Source organism: Solea solea, chromosome 9 (genome assembly GCF_958295425.1).
Source record: "Solea solea chromosome 9, fSolSol10.1, whole genome shotgun sequence".
Lineage (NCBI taxonomy): Eukaryota > Metazoa > Chordata > Actinopteri > Pleuronectiformes > Soleidae > Solea > Solea solea.
The window spans coordinates 16,941,926-16,958,063 of record NC_081142.1 but is presented as its reverse complement, the minus strand read 5'-3'; the positions used below and the strand labels follow the sequence as shown (position 1 = coordinate 16,958,063).

At 39.1% G+C, this 16,138-nt stretch overlaps 1 protein-coding gene across 1 annotated transcript in view; it reads left to right on the top strand.

The window, feature by feature from the left end:
- The window catches only part of raver2 (ribonucleoprotein, PTB-binding 2), a 74,342-nt gene that overhangs the window by 48,284 nt on the left and 9,920 nt on the right, over positions 1–16,138 (top strand). Inside the window, exons 6-11 of the mRNA XM_058638894.1 lie at positions 7,555–7,675; positions 9,860–9,942; positions 10,032–10,130; positions 10,905–11,016; positions 13,117–13,466; positions 15,406–15,514. Of these exons, the coding sequence (XP_058494877.1) occupies positions 7,555–7,675; positions 9,860–9,942; positions 10,032–10,130; positions 10,905–11,016; positions 13,117–13,466; positions 15,406–15,514 (874 nt within the window). The remainder of the gene's footprint in view (positions 1–7,554; positions 7,676–9,859; positions 9,943–10,031; positions 10,131–10,904; positions 11,017–13,116; positions 13,467–15,405; positions 15,515–16,138) is intronic.

The window sequence follows — 16,138 nt, the reverse complement described above, 5'->3', positions numbered from 1 at the left end:
CCAATTTACCTAATACAGCTCATAATATAACATACAAATACTGTATGTACACACCTGTGAAGGAATACCCAGGTTTTTTTAAGTCAGAGTTCAATCATATAAAATATCTATTCATTCATCAAATGACTATAATACACTCACCACTTAAATAGGTACACCTGCTTGTTAACACAGATATCTGCAGTACTTGTAGTAACTCACTGCATTTAAGCACGTAGACATGGTCGAGTTGACCTGCTGAAGTTACAGCTGAGCATCAGAACCAGGAAGAAGAAAGTGATTGAAGTGACTTTGAACATGACACGGTTGGATTGGCTGGTCTCAGTCTTTCAAGAAGTGCTGATTTACTGGGATTTTCGCACACAACTACACTATATTTTGGGCTTAACAGAGAAAGGTAATGAGTGGTGGTTTTCTGGTGGAAATCAAAGGTCAGAGGAGAATGGCCAGACTGGTTTGAAAGTGATACAAATGCAACATGAACTCAAACAATGTTTGCAGAAGATCATGTTTAACCTTTAAGCAGATGGACTCCAGCAGCAGCAGCAGCAGCAGACCACACTGGGTGCCACTTATCCGGTGACCGTATTCTGGTTGTCAAAAAAAATCCTATTCTGTTAGAAATCTGTAATAAAATGAATATCAGATTAGATAGTCATTAGGAACGGTGTTAGTATCATCAGTGCTGTCCTCTGTTACATGATCAGACCGTGTTATTTCACAGGATAACTGTGATTACACAAATGTTTATGTCTGAAAGTGTTATGTCCCAGATTGAAGCTGATTAAGAAGTTGACCCGCAAGAAGACAAAATGTGGCAGTCTTACTCAGCAACTTTTATTTTATAATCAGCAATGAAAGTCAGCAGAATCACAGAATATGAACACTTACAGTTTCATGATGCTGTACTGTTTTGTGCGGTCAAACAAATTGTCATTGTGGTTTCTAGTGTATCAGTATCAGGTTTGAAATTCTGGTATCATAGCAACCCTAGATTAAAATGGTGACTGTACTGTATATTGCCGGTGAGTATAATAGTCCACTGAAGTGTACTAGAGTACAAGGGTATTGTGTTTATAGGTGTGAGGGAACACACAAAAGGAGATGTTGGTAGCTCTTTTGGTGACATTTGAAATGAGTGGATTCAGCTTCACTTAAAGGAATACTTCACTGATTTTCATTTAGCTTTGTATTACTAGAATAGGGGTAGTATTTTTGAAAAATTGTGCTTCCCAACCTCAGTTTCCCCTGAGTTGAGAAATATCTTCATTCTTTTCTTTTTTTTACGTGCCCACCAGTGACACTTGGTGCTGTTAGCGTAACTGTTAGCAAAGATGGCGGACACTGTTTACATTCTGGGAATGAGGTCCCGCCCCCCTATGAGTGGGTCTAAAAACTGCGGAATAAGTGTTGCAGTTTCAAGCCTCGGACCAAGTGTCACTGGTGGGCACAATTTCTCAAAAATACTACCCCTATTCTAGTAATACAAAGCTAAATGTTAATCGGAAGTGTTCCTTTAAGTGTTTTTCACTCAAATATTAACAGGTTGGATTAATTGAATGAATACATAAATAAATAAATGAAACCCAAAGCATTTTACTGAAATCTGAAACCATACTACCAAAACCTCTTACCATACAAACACACACAAAAACAAGCTGACATGCTTGCGGCTACAGCTACAGCTAATTGTGAAGCCGGCGCCGACTGGTTATCGCACATCCAGTGTTGAGATATACAGAGGTTTGACGTGGTGCACATGCATAAACACCCTCTGGCTGAAAGAGCCTTTGTAGCCGTGGTATCCCTCCTACACGGTGCCGTGGAAGCAGAGAGGGACTGACATGATAATTATAGTTCTGTAGACTGATTGGGCTCCTCCACTGTCTCCTGCTTCCTGAAATAAACCGAAAAACTCGCAGCCTGTGACACAGTATGACTCCGATACATACAGGCGTTCAGATACACAGCAAACCCGACTCACACTTACTTACTGGATGTAAAGTTGGAGCTACAGTCGGTGGTAGAAAAGGAAACTGTCGCCGACGAATGAGACGTAACACGTTTGTGTGTTTATGCGTGGAAGTGACACAGAAGAATGATGTGGTGAAGCTTTATATACATTTTTCTAGTTCAAAACTACTACTTATATTAAAATCTTCAGTATCTACTGATAGCAGTGGTGGTTGCTGGTCTTTGAAACATGGTAAGCTCATTTCAGGCCCAGTTATTTATACATAAATTCTTACATAAATTCTGCATTGACTCCCAGAAAAGCTGAGCTTCTGTGGAAGTGACGGTTTTGCCGCATTTGTCCAGTCACCGCAGTGATAAAAAATCTGTTCTGTGCCATCCCATAGAGCCATGGTTCCCAACCTTTATGGGGGCACCAGAGATCACATGGGGGGGCACAGGGCTTTGACTGCTCTGAGTTTGTGAGGTTAATATAATTATATTTGTGCATCCCAATCAGACACTCTACTCATTTGTTTGGTCCACCTTTCAATTTATTAACCTATTTGTCCTGATCACGTTCCTGTTGTGTGAGGATCAAAAAAAGAAAACAAGGCAATACCTTGGTTTTGATTTAACGGCAGCACAGGCCAGTTTTTATCTATATACACTGTGAGAATAGGAACAAAAACCTAAACTTTTTACTTTATTCTTTTTTGTGTGCACACCCTGGACAGGGGTTTGGGTTGGGAGGGCCCTGGTTTGTCCTGGACACAAGCAAGGGGGGCTTCAAGGAAAAAAGGTTGGGGACCACTGCCATAGAGAAGAGTTGAAGCTGAGCTTCAAGTGTTGACGAACGGCTGATTCTGAATGAACAAGTGACACGTTCTACTCGCGTTCAGTTTTATCTCTCTAGTGGTTCCAGTGTGTAAAGCTCATACATGTCAGTATCGTTATATGACCTTTCATCAAGGCCAGTTGTGATGTTTTGAATATTTATCCTTGAACAGCCTATGAACACAACATATAACAATGAAAATCATGTGAAAATCTTCAGTTACATTTTTCACATGCGGTGCAGGTTCATGGTTTGTTATGAGTTTGGCCTGTAGGCCATGGAAAGTCAAGTCAAGTAATAGTTAAGAGTACAGGGCCACATTAAGTCAGATGATGTCATTTTAATGACCGTTGCCACACAAAAATAATCCTTGTATGCACTTACCTGTACATCATGTTACCTTATTTCTGTCAGTCTTGAATTTCAAACTGCTGCGCCATCAGTTTTTTGCTGAAATGTAACAGACAGCATTTTTTTTTTCTTTTTTCTGAGTGCATCCGCTGCCGAGCAGGAATTGTCATGTGTGCGTTTGAAGAGTTTCAGCCTCGACATGGTTTAAAAGTCTCAGGTTAAAAAACGCAGCGCAGTAAGTGTCACCACCTGGATTAGCAATAAAGAGGGTGGAAATGAATTTGTTTGTTTAGAAGACATGAGGCAGATGTGAGGAGAAGGGAAACGGCTTGATTGAGAGAGAGAAGTGCTGGAAAGAGATGGACTGCATCTGAGGACGAGGGGGGACAGGGAGGTTTCATTAGTGCCCCTGAGGCTCCAACAATGTTATTGTTGTGAATGTGAGCTGTGTGGAAGGGAGAAAAAAAAACATGAGACCTTCAGAAAGTGATGAAGACCTTACTCCCCGCCTACAGCTCTCTGAAGCAGTTCTCTTCATTTCTGCAGTTAGTAATTGTGAGTGTAAGCATTAGGGACCAGATGGCCTCCCCCTGCCTCCTCCTTTCTTCTCCATCCATCCCTCTCCTTATGGGTTTCTTCTCGCCTTCCCTTCCTCACAGCTTCCTTACCTCCTTGGCGTGTGTGTGTGTGTGTGTGTGTGTGTGTGTGTGTTTGTGATTGTGTGGGTGTATTTTGTGCCAGTAGCCAAACAGACTGATGCATGGTGACATTTTCTCCAGCCGAAGTAAAAGAAACGGTGGTAAAGCTCTCCTTCTCTCTCTCTCTCTTCCCCTGAAAGACGCTGTCAGCCATGACTGGCCTTGTTGAACATGCACACACACACACACACACAGTGACACACCAACTTATATACTGTCTGTGTGCACTGCAGCACACTCGTCCTCTCTCCTCTTCCTCTCCTGCTGACAGACAGGAGTCAAACCCACTTCATCCTCATCAGTAATGCTTTCTCTTTTGGATGTGACAAGAAGGAAACAAGGTTGACATGAGCTGAAGTCATGCTGTAGCTCAGGGGCAGACGAGTGGGAAATATCACCATCCAGCTAATGTTGTTTTAAATAGCTTTGTCTCTGGGCCAGACAAAAAAAAACCAAAAACCTAACTGCTGCTGCTGCTGTCAGTGCTCAGGAGGGTCCAACAGACGCAGACTAATTCAATAGGATTTCATTTGAGTCTGTTGAATTACATTTTCGCAGCTTATAGCGACTGATTGAATTCAAACTGGGAAATGTTCCTTAAGACGGTCGTCTGATTAAACACAAGTCAGCGGAGATTTAGTTTTACTTGAGGCAAATTAAATGTTTCCCGTTTAAAAAGGGAGTAAAACATTAAGTCGGCTAATAAATGTGGACTGAGCGGAATCAAATGGAAGATGTAGCTACAAGAACGTTGTTGCATTGGATTTATAAATTCATCGCAGATTTGTAGATTTTGTTATGTTCTATTCAAATTAAACAAAAATGTAATGCATACATGTCGTAAACACTTCTTTTTATCTCCTGCATTATTTATAGTTAAAGGTCTAGTGTGTAGAGTCTGTGGTGGGGGCTTTTCTATTATCATCTTAAAAATGAAGGTGAGTTTTCCATGAAGTCTGCAACTTAGTGCATACTAGTTAGTGAGTGAGTGAGTTACTTAGTTAGTCAGTCAGTTTATTAGTGATCACACTGAATAAGGGAAGAGGAATGTAAAGAACGTTTTTCTTTCATTTCCGTGTGATGGTGAAGATAAATGAAGTAATAAAGAACATGATTTTAAATACTAAATTGTTAACATTTTTAGATGGCGCTAAACAATACACACTCGTCCTTTAACCCTTTAACACATAAGCCTCAAAATTACCTTTTTTTTTTGCATATTTTAACCATATCACCAGGTCAAAGAGCCGGGGGTCATCTGAGCAAGGTACCAAACCCCCACTGCTCCTAATTCTAGGAAGGTTTCCATCTAGTCGAGGATGGGTTAAATGCAGAGAAGGAATTTCCCTACGGGGATTAATAAAAGTACAAAAAAATAAATGGACACATCAGTGGAGCAGAGACTTTTTTTTAAAAAGCAAGTGTAAAGAGTTTCCTGTCTGTGTGAGTGCTGGACAGGGTTAGAGTTTAATTAACCTCATTATCTGTGTCTTTACTCTCAGACGTCCAGTTTAAGTGAAAACATCGCAATGACAGTCTTGAGTAAAGTGAAGTAGTTAACATATGATGCATGCACATACTGTGTGGGAGCCAATCACATATGACATTATCAAAGCTTTAATTGCTGCTTCTTTTGAAGTGGCTTGACTTTTTAGAGCCGCTCTTTATTTCTTCCTCACAGAGTCGGTGTCTGGAAAGAAAATCTGTGACACACAGGTTCATCTTGACTTTTTAAAGTTTTGGTTTTCACATAAACATTAACTTTAAATTGAACTAATCAGTCTGTTCATGATCGAGTCTCCAACACGATCACGTTAAAAGATTAGTTCTTGATTTCTAGCCACGGCATTTTTTCCTAAGTGGGGCGTACTGGAGCTGATGATTGGCAGAGTTGCTTTGCTGAATCATCACAAAATGCAAGATTCAGAAGAGCGCGTCGGCCGTAAAGCGCCAATTCCACTTTATAATACCACAAATTATGGAGGTCTGGAGTTGATGTCATTCTCAGCCAGGAGCACAAATACACAAAGGTTGGCAGCGATTATCCATTTATTAATCGATTACTAAATTAACCTTTAATTATTTTCATAATTGATTAATCAGTTTGAGTGTTTTTTCCAATAATTAAAACAAGTTTTCTGATTTTTCAGCTTCTTAAATGTGAATTTTTCTGGTTTCTTTACTCCATATGACAAAAAAAAATATCAGTAAAACATTTGTGAACATTTGAGAACATCATTATTTCCGACATTTTCTGGACCAAAACATTTACTTGATTTACCGAGGGGAAAACACTCAAACAGATTAATTGATTATTAACCGATTACATTTTCAAAAATGTGAATATTTTCTGGTTTCTTTGCTCCATAGAACAAAGAAATCATTAAAACATTGAATCATTTTGGTTCGAGGACAAAACAAGACATTTGAAAACATCAATTGCAGGTTTGGTAAACACTGATCAACATTTTTCAACATTTTCTCACATTTTATGGACCAAAAAAAGTACTCGATTTACCAGGAAAGAAACCACTCAAATTGATTAATCAATTATTAACCAATTACTGCATCTTAAATGTGAATATTTTCTGGTTTCTTTGCTCCATATAAACACAGAAATTATTAAAATGGAGTCATTTTAGTTTGAGAACATCATCAATTGCAGGTTTGGTAAACACTAATCAACATTTTTCAACATTTTCTGACATTCTGAGAATGGACAGATTAATCAATGATGAAAATAATCATTAGTTTGCAGCCCTACACACACACACACACACACACACACACACACACATACCATCAGGGCAAACAAAGCCAAATGGGGACCAGACAATGCACACTATCATTCCAGAACTTGGAAGTGTTAAAATAAATAAATCCAAGATCCTTAGAAGTATACTGGGAAAAGAAAAAAACAACCTTGCATAAATGAGCTGAAAGATTTCCTACAAACGTGATGTTCACACTCTTGTACACACGTAGATTTCAAAAATAGTTTTCCTGACTGTGACATTTCCACTCACTTAACTGATGGAAATAAACCACTTCAGACTGAATTAATCATTCAATTTTAGTTTAAGGAGGAGAAGAAAATTGCAAGTATCATAGAGTTGCAATACTATGGAATTGTGACGTTGTGATGTTGTGGAAGGCAAAGATTTCCTTCCTCTCCACTGCTCTTCTGTGTCGTTTTTATATTTTTGTTTGCTTGTCAGCATCAGAATCATCACACACTTTATTAATCTTCCACATTTGCTGCTTCAGAATTAAAATGACACCAAAAAGATTATAATTTTAAGGGAACACAAGATTAGCAGCAGAATACATACAGTATATTGTACGTTAAAAGGAAAGTATGCGCTTATGAAGAGATATGACCTTTTAAGTTTCATGACAATAAATATAACTGAAGGGGAGCGTGTGAATGTAAACAGTTTGAAATGTAATTATGCTATGATTATTATTTACATTAGCAGCATGGATTATCTTTTTTCTTCAGTTTACCAGAGCAGCTCCACACTCGGCTGAAAGTGCAGACACACTGTGATGATGTAAGCTAGTGTAATGATTACCACAGCCATCAGGGGATCCTAATGACAACATGTACCACGCACACACACACACACACACACACACACACACACATACACATACACATACACACATACTTCCTCCTCTTATGTGTCGGTGTCTGTGTTGTTTCCTCCTCAGATTCTCAGTAATAGGAAAGGTCTGCTGCCAGAGCCAAACTTGGCCCAGTTGTTGACCAGTATGACCAACCCGGCCGCCCTGCAGATCCTCATGAGACCGTACCACACTGGGAAAAGAGGAGGTACGACGTGACTGTGAATGACGGTGTGAAGCGCTGTTACCTAGAGCACAGATATTTGTGTCATTTGAGTTCTAAAAGCTGAAACTCAAAATTTAAGGCTGACAAAAATCACTGGTTTCTAAATTGAAAATCACAATATGAACCCATGGAACTGCACTTTATCATTATTATTATTTTCTTACTGGAATTCTTTTGATTCATTTATTGTTATTACCTTATAATAATAGCTGTTTTAGTTTTGATTTGTTTAGGTTAGAATTAGTGATAGCCTTGCAGCCATTTCCTCCTCCACAAAAGAGAGGATTTTCTCCAAATCTGTTTGATTCTTTCTTCTAAACACACTCAGTTACTTTCACAATCTTTTCAAAGTCCTGATGCTAAAGATAATGCGGTGCTGATGTGACAAAAAGATTACGTATTTCTTTATTTGTGAAACCCCATACCAAAATACAACGCTCCACGTTCCTCATCTTGACGCAGTCACTATATTATGACTTTATTGTCACTATATTACGACTTTATTGTCACTATATTACAATTTTATTGTCACTATATTACAATTTATTCTCACAATATTAATACTTTATTGTCACTATATTAAGACTTTATTGTCACTATATTACAACTTTATTCTCATAATATTACGACTTTATTCTTGAAAAACTATCAGTTTTTTGTATTACTCATATTTTTCCGGGGCAATGATTGTGTGTCACTACACTTTTCTTCCACAGTGAGCTCAGCATATAAATGTAAATTTAGAAATTTAAAAGACAGATTTAATATTTTTCAGTATTTAGGAAATGATGTAGAATATTTCCCAGGAAATGGAATAGAAATGATGAGACTGTGTGTTGAACAGTGACTTGAGAGTTCAGTGAGGAGCAGAGTAATAAACATACGGGCGAGACAGAACGTCCATGATGATTCATTTGAATAATCTATCTACATTTTGAGGTTTGTCAAGGTCCTGATCAGAGACTGTACTCTGCTTCCATCTATTGTAATCACCTCAAACGACGGCTTCATTATGTGATGAATGGCTAATCAGGTATTAAAATGGGAAAAAAACGAGAACAGGAAGAAGAGAGGATGGTGGAAGCAGACGAGCTCTCGCTCTCTCGGCACGCGCACTCTGCACAATTAAAATCCAAAATTAGGACCTTGATTAAATGTTAAACTTTCTCCAGCTATTCTGGAGGAAACTACCATTAGCATTGACGCTTACATTTATTATGAGGAGGCCTTGTGCGGCACACACACAAAGTGAGAAGAGTGGCACTCGCCTGAAGGTGAGAAATGATTCTGAACATGGAACGTTCCTGATATTTGCTTATCCAAACTGCACTTGGATGTTTTTTAAATCCTTAAAAAACCTTTTTAATGAATGTCTTTTATTTTCATTATTCTGCTGCCCTTGCATGTTTTTAAAACCAGTCTGAAGCACTTATTTATCTGTGTGTGCACTCTTTCTCACGTGTTTTATGTTTTTGAAATGTTCTTAAGTATGAAAGATGCTGTATACAGAAGTATTAATTAGAGCTGCGACTAATGATGATGTCCATAATCGATCAGTCCGTCCATTATTTTCTTGGTGAATCGAGTAACCGCTTGGTCTATAAAATGTCAGAAAACGATAAAACAAATGTTGATCGGTGTTTGTCAAACCTGGAAAAGATGATGTTCTCGAATGTCTTGTTTTTTGTCCACCAACCGATGATCAAAATAGTTGATGATTCATTTAGTAATCGATTAATAATCGATTAATCGAGTAATTGTTTCAGCTCTAGCATTAAAATGATTAAGTGGACAGACAGAGTGGACACTTTTCAATCTTTATGCAGAAACACACACATTTCTGTTCATCTCCTCAAACTCTTGAGGACACCAGTCTATAGAGCCCCGGGTGTCATGTGACTCAGTTTGTTTCCTCCGCCATGGTGGCAGGAAAGGCTGCTAATGATGTTATGAGGGAGTTGGGAGTGGGCTGTGTGTCACCGTCTTTAATTGTGTCGTAAAGGACTGATGGATCTGTTGTGTGACTCCACTATAATAATTCCACCTGTATGCCCGTTGAGATGTTGATTGATTGATGCATTAAGGGCAAGAAATGTAAAAAAAAAGAAAAGAAAAGACAAACACAAACAGAGGCACTGACTGATGATGTTGTTTGTTCCTGTTTAGGGAAGTATGGGCGTCACAGCAGCCTGCCTTTCCTGCGACCTCCTCTCACCACAGCGCTGCTCACACTGGGAAAAGCTCACCAGGTCGCCAAACCCCATAATCATGATTTTTTTCAGTGTGTGTGTGTGTGTGGATGAGTTTGTTTGACACTTTTTCCTCTTTTCCTTGACAGAGTGCCATGCTCGGTAACGGACTAGTCCTTCAGAACCTGTTACACATGCAGCTCGCACAGCAGCAGCTTCTTCACATCAAAGACAAACGCATCACTAGCGTAAGACACCTTTGTCGTACATTTCTGTGTGGCATGTGCATATGTGCTCTTACAGTTTTATCTTCAGCACTTAAATGAATCTAATCAACCCTGAAATTCTTCTTTTTGTGCTCAAAGGAAACATTTTGATTTACATATTTCCTTTTGAATTGTGTCTATAATGATTTCTCTCCTCGCTCAAGTGAACCTAAAACTCTGTGAGACTCATGTTTTTGACGTATTTGAAGGGGCTTTAGAAGCATTAAGATGCAGAATATATGGTGTTAGTGATTCTGTCTCTTCCTTTAACTCCTTTACTGGGCAAAGAACTAGGAAAAGATCTTTATTGTCATTGTACAGCTGGTAATGCGCAACAAGAGTATGGGGAGAACATGCAAACTCCACACAGAAATCGATCCCAACACCACCTTGCTGTGAGGCAACAGTGTTATCCACTGTTCCACCATGCCGCCCTAAGTCTAAAAGAAGAGCAGCTTCCTCTAAAGTGTTGTATTTACATTTCATACTAAACGTGCGCTACAACATGAGGAAGAACACGTCACTAGTTTCTCCCTCTCCACTCACAGCGAAGGGATTGTAATCACTGTGAAAGGTTACGTTTCCGTCCCTCAAATCCTTTTTCTGCCTCCATCTTTCTCTTCTTCCTTTTACATCTCATTGATCATTTCTGTCTGTCTGTCTGTCTTTCTTTCTTTCTTTCTTTCTTTCTTTCTTTCTTTCTTTCTTTCTTTCTTTCTTTCTTTCTTTCTTTCTTTCTTTCTTTTTCACCCTTAGGTCTCCAGTCTGCTCGGGGATCCATCCAGGCTGCTGATGCAGAAAGCGTTGTCTCTGCGGCCTCCAGGCCTCGTGTCACTGGGGAAAGGCCTCCTGGGAGATTCCCCTACAGGTAAGCAAGAGAGAGAGAGAGAGAGAGAGTTTCAGTAAAAAAAAAACAAAAAAAAAACAATTACTGCAAAACAGAGGAAGCTGTAGTTAAAGTAGTGACCTGTGATGAGCTGCATTCATCATATTTTCTTCATCCCGTTTGTCATTCACCGTTGAGAGACACATTTATTTATAGAGTGCGTCAAAAATTTCAGGAGTTGAGCCAAAGTGTTTTACAAAAGCAGATGGTTAGTCAAGCGAAAATAAGGAAATGTACAGTTGCTAAATTTAAAGATGCTTCATATAAGAAATGTCAAAGATTAAGGAAACATGTTAATTGAAATAAAATTTTACCTTTTCATGTCCAACAAAAACAGAACCTTGTTACTTCCGTTGTTAACCCTTTAACACCTAAGCCTCCAAATGTTCGTCTGGACTTTTTTTTCTTGCTTATTTTAAGGGGCCAGAAAATTTGCTTTGCCTCATTTCTCCAGAATGACCTAAAAAAAATCTATTGCATGTTCACTGCAATTTAAAATGAAGTAAAACAAAATGCTGTATTGGAAAAAAACAAAACACTGTAACTGCACATGAACACCAGATTTTGCGTGTTAAATTTGAAATTTTAACAGTATAACACATATTTAAAATAACATTTGTTTGAGTTTTTGTCTCAATGTGCTAAAACAGGCCAAAACATGTTAACTATCTACAGGCGTTTTTCCAACTCTCTCCTCTCTGGTGACAAAGATGCTGATTTGCCGGCTTCCTGCAACAGCGCGAGTGAAATTACCGTAATAACCACATGTTGGCTTTGACGTGCAACTTCTCAGCTTTTAGAAACTGTTGGAATTTTACCGATCGCACAAACCACCACGTTGTTACAGTGATGCAAAGTGCACTTACGCAAACGTGTCGTCTGCGATACGCTCGGGGTTAAATCTTGAATGCATTTGTCTTTAAATGTGTCTCAAGTTAATGCCGGTATATCCATTCCCATAATTGTAACAGTACGTGAGCTGTAGCCGCACTGTATTTAATAGCAAATCCAACACACAACATTTTACTATAAAGCCACATCAGAACAACCATTATGTGTATTTTCCTCTGTTGTTGTGACTCTGACTCTCTTGTTTGATGTGTTCAATAAAAGGATTTAAAGACACAAGAGGCACATGTAAAAGATGATGTAAGTCATCATGTGTCGATGTGTCAGGTTTCCCCCTCTGCAGATTTTTGTGCAGTATTACATTACTGTACATCACATCCCCGGGCAACTGCATTGCATTTACAATGCAGATCTCCAGCTGAGAAGAGCTGTGTTGTTTTTAAATGGAAGTGATGGATCACAGTGTGTGTGCGTGCGTGTGTGTGTGTGTGATGTCTCCCTCCTTTGATTGTGTGCATGTGTCAGCTGAGATTGTTAGCTTAAGGCTATTAGAGCTGATTGTTTTTATTGTTCTGCAGAGGCCAACTTTCACAGCAATATCAGATTTATAATAAGTGCGATTGTGTATGTATGTGTTAGTGTGAGTTTGCCTTTATTGTGCATGTGCATCTTTGAAGTGTGTCCTTTTGTTTCTGTATGTTTTCTGTGTGCTCGTGTATAGTATGTGTATATGTGTGTGCTTGTGTATATGTGTGTGTGTATGTGTGTGTGTGTGTGTGTGTGTGTGTGTGTGTGTGTGTGTGTGTGTGTGCATGTGTTTGTGATTATTAAAAAAAAGCCCCCGGAGTGAGTGGAATAATGTGCCAGGCTGCACATAAACATGATAAGTGATCATGTACGAGCAGGAAAACCTACTCTCAAATAGTGCAGCAGCTCCACACAGATGATGGGGACGGAGCTCAGTTCTGATTCGTCCCTGTCCTCAGGAGACAGAGATACTGATGGTTATCTGGAAAAGCCTTTTTATGAGTCAGTCTGGAGTCGCTCGTCTCCTTGCTTTCATTTCCCCTTATTTAATTTCCTTTAAGGGATTTTTCTTTACTGAACATTGTCACTCCATAGAGACAAACAACCATCCTCTCTCACTCTCACACTTATCCCCAATGTCGTGTCTTTACCTCCTATTTCTTAATCTTCTCCATCTATTCTTCCATCCTCTGTATCTCCTTGCAGATTTGAGCCAGGAGTCCGTGCCTGTGTCGGCCCACAATGCCACAGTGGTGGTGTCAGCAGCAGGTATGATGCCATACCTCCAGGGTCGAGCTGGAGCGGGAGAACAAAACAGCACCCATTCTATCTCCACAACCCCCTCTGCTTCCTCCACCTCTTCCACTTCCTCCTACCCCTGTGACAGACAGCCAGCTCCTCCAGGGACCATGGTGGCCTCCCAGCTGCAGGGACAGAGCTACTCCTTGGGTATAAGTAACTCCGGCCTTGGCCCACCTCCCCCTAAACCTCCTGGAGGAGTTTACACATCATCAGGCCAGCACACCAGCATAGATGCTTGTACCCTGGCTAACATGGTGAGAACTGTGAATACAACGCACACACACACACCTTTACAAACACATTCTTGCACAGCATTCTTAGTGAGGACACTTGTGGATATGATGCAGTCCTTAGCCCCTTACCCTAATGTTTACATGCCAAACCATTAAACCCTTTAAAACAGAGCGTATCGCACGTTTGTGTAAGCATACTTTGGATCACTGTAATAAAGCGACGGTTCCAGCAGATTCTGAAAACTGAGAAATTGCACGTCAATTTAACTTGCACTGGTTACACAGTTTCCATTTCTTGGCCAGTTTTTGGACATTGAGACAAAAACTCAAACAAATTGTATTTTAAATATGTTTTATACTGTTCACATTTCAAATCTAGCTCGCACAATCTGGTGTTAATGTACAGCAGTGTTTTAGTTTTAAATAAACTTAAACTTTTTTGTTTTTCTTCATTTTAAATTACTATTTTAACATGCAGTAAATTGTAAATAACTGCCAGATATTGAAAGGTATTCTGGAAAAAATGAGCAAAAACACTTACACACAGGACACTTTTCTTTTATGGTAAAAAAAAGTCCAGACGAACATTTTGAGGCCTAGGTATTAAAGGGTTAATGTAACAATGAGTCTAACCCTAAAACTGAGTCTAAACCCTCATAAAGTCCTTTGAGGGCAGGAATTGTCCTCACAATGTTGTACAAACACACAGTTATTTCAACTCTGCTTTTAATTTATCGTTCTTTTTGTTGTTGTTGTTGTTTTCTGCCTTGAGATTTTAAATGCATATCTGGGGTTGTCACAAAAGCAATGTTTGTTGTGTATGTGAATGTGAAGGTATTTATGCAGAGTCACTGTGTTGCATTTTCATATAGACAGTCGTTAGAGGGAGGCGGGAGAAGAGCGACAGGATTAACACGTTGTTTTGATGTGAATGGGCACAGAAAAAAACATGAGAAGGCCCAACTAAAAAAAATCAATATAATTCTCACTGTATGCTATATTTGCTACACTTATTTCCAATACAAAAACTAATCCTCCGCATCATAACATAACTTTGGCGCCGTTGTGCGTCTAAAATATTCAAAATATAGCTTTAAGGTACAATGTTATTGTTTTTCCTCCCAGTTTGGTCGACATTTACGGGGTGTAATGTGTAAAACTGTGGTCCAGTTCCCTGCTCTACCTTTTCAAACAGGCAGTGTGCTGAACGCTGTCTACTGTGTGTGTACGTCATAGCACTATAAAAAGAAAAATGAATTATCCCTTTTATGTTTCTAGAGAAGTATTTCAAGATAATGATCAACTGACATGTTTTTTTTATGGGACATGCAGGGCTGGATTTTCTGCTTGACCTTAACTCTCGCTGTCCGTGCCACTTCCTATCTGTCTTCCACCCTATCGAGCGCGAGTGTGTGAATCAAACTGGTCCACACACGTCTGTCTCACCCTTATTTACAGATAAAGTACGAGCACTCTTCTTTTATGTTAGATTTTTCTGCACTCTGCGTTTGTGCTGATCTACATCTCCTCTACCACCAGGCCTGGTTTAAATAAAGCACCGCTGCTCTAACATCATCATCATCATCATCATCATGCGTAATAAGGAGCTGTTCAAAGATAATCACAGCTCTGAAGTTCTTAGGGGAACTGAATCCAGCACCAGCGCTGTCTCCTCTAAAGTCTCTCTAATGGAGGGAAAGTGTAATTAACGACGAGAGCAACCCTCCCAGGATTCCACTGCCTCTTTAGTTTAGTACATTTCAATTTTTTGCAACTTCAAAACCGTAATTTTCAAGTCAGCGTGCTGAGCTTAAAATCATGGGGTCACAGTATTATTTTTGTAGTCCTAGGTAAAAGCCAAGTCATAATCAAGAATAAAATGATTGAATAGATACTGTAGCTCAATGTTTGTGCCAGTTATGCTTAAATCCCGCTTCACCCCCCCTCTCTCTCTCTTCAGGTCAGCAGTGGTCAGAGTTCTCTGTTGGGAGATCCTCCTAAAGAAGTCCGCCTGCCCTCTAATCCTTACCTGAACCTGGCCAGTGTAATGCCAGGAGTCGTTCTGCAAGGTACACACAGTCGACACTGTTGTTCTTTTGTGAAACACTCCCTTAAATTGATTCTTATAAAACATTTAATCTCTAGTAATATAAAAAATAATAATAATAATAACAACAATTGTCAGTCTAATCCAGATTTGTCCAAACAAATTCTCAGAGGGCCATACGAAGATAGGAATGGATGAAAGATGAAATATTAACCCTTTAATACACCTAGACACATTTTTGCATTTCTGGCTTTTAATTTCTAGAATATTTTATAATTTTTTCATGCATAACTTTATGCCAGGTTGTGCATTTTTGAGTGTATTTTTTTTTTAAATTTCAAGTCTATTGTGAACAACGTGGACTAAAGCACTCACACTAACACACACCTAAACACAAACATGTTTGATGTATCATGACAAAACTTAATTATAAATATAAATACAAAAACTTTGAAAATGCATTAATGTTTGGTATGTATGGTGAGGACTGATGTTGGTGCTCTAGGTGTGCTGGCTTGATTAGTATTTCATGTGCATGTTATACCTATTTAGTGGAGTATTTTTCCCCCATGTCACGTCTGGTGCTCTGTTTTCACATAAAAAAAAGAGTAAAAAAAGCAGTAACTGGTAAAATCACTGAGATATT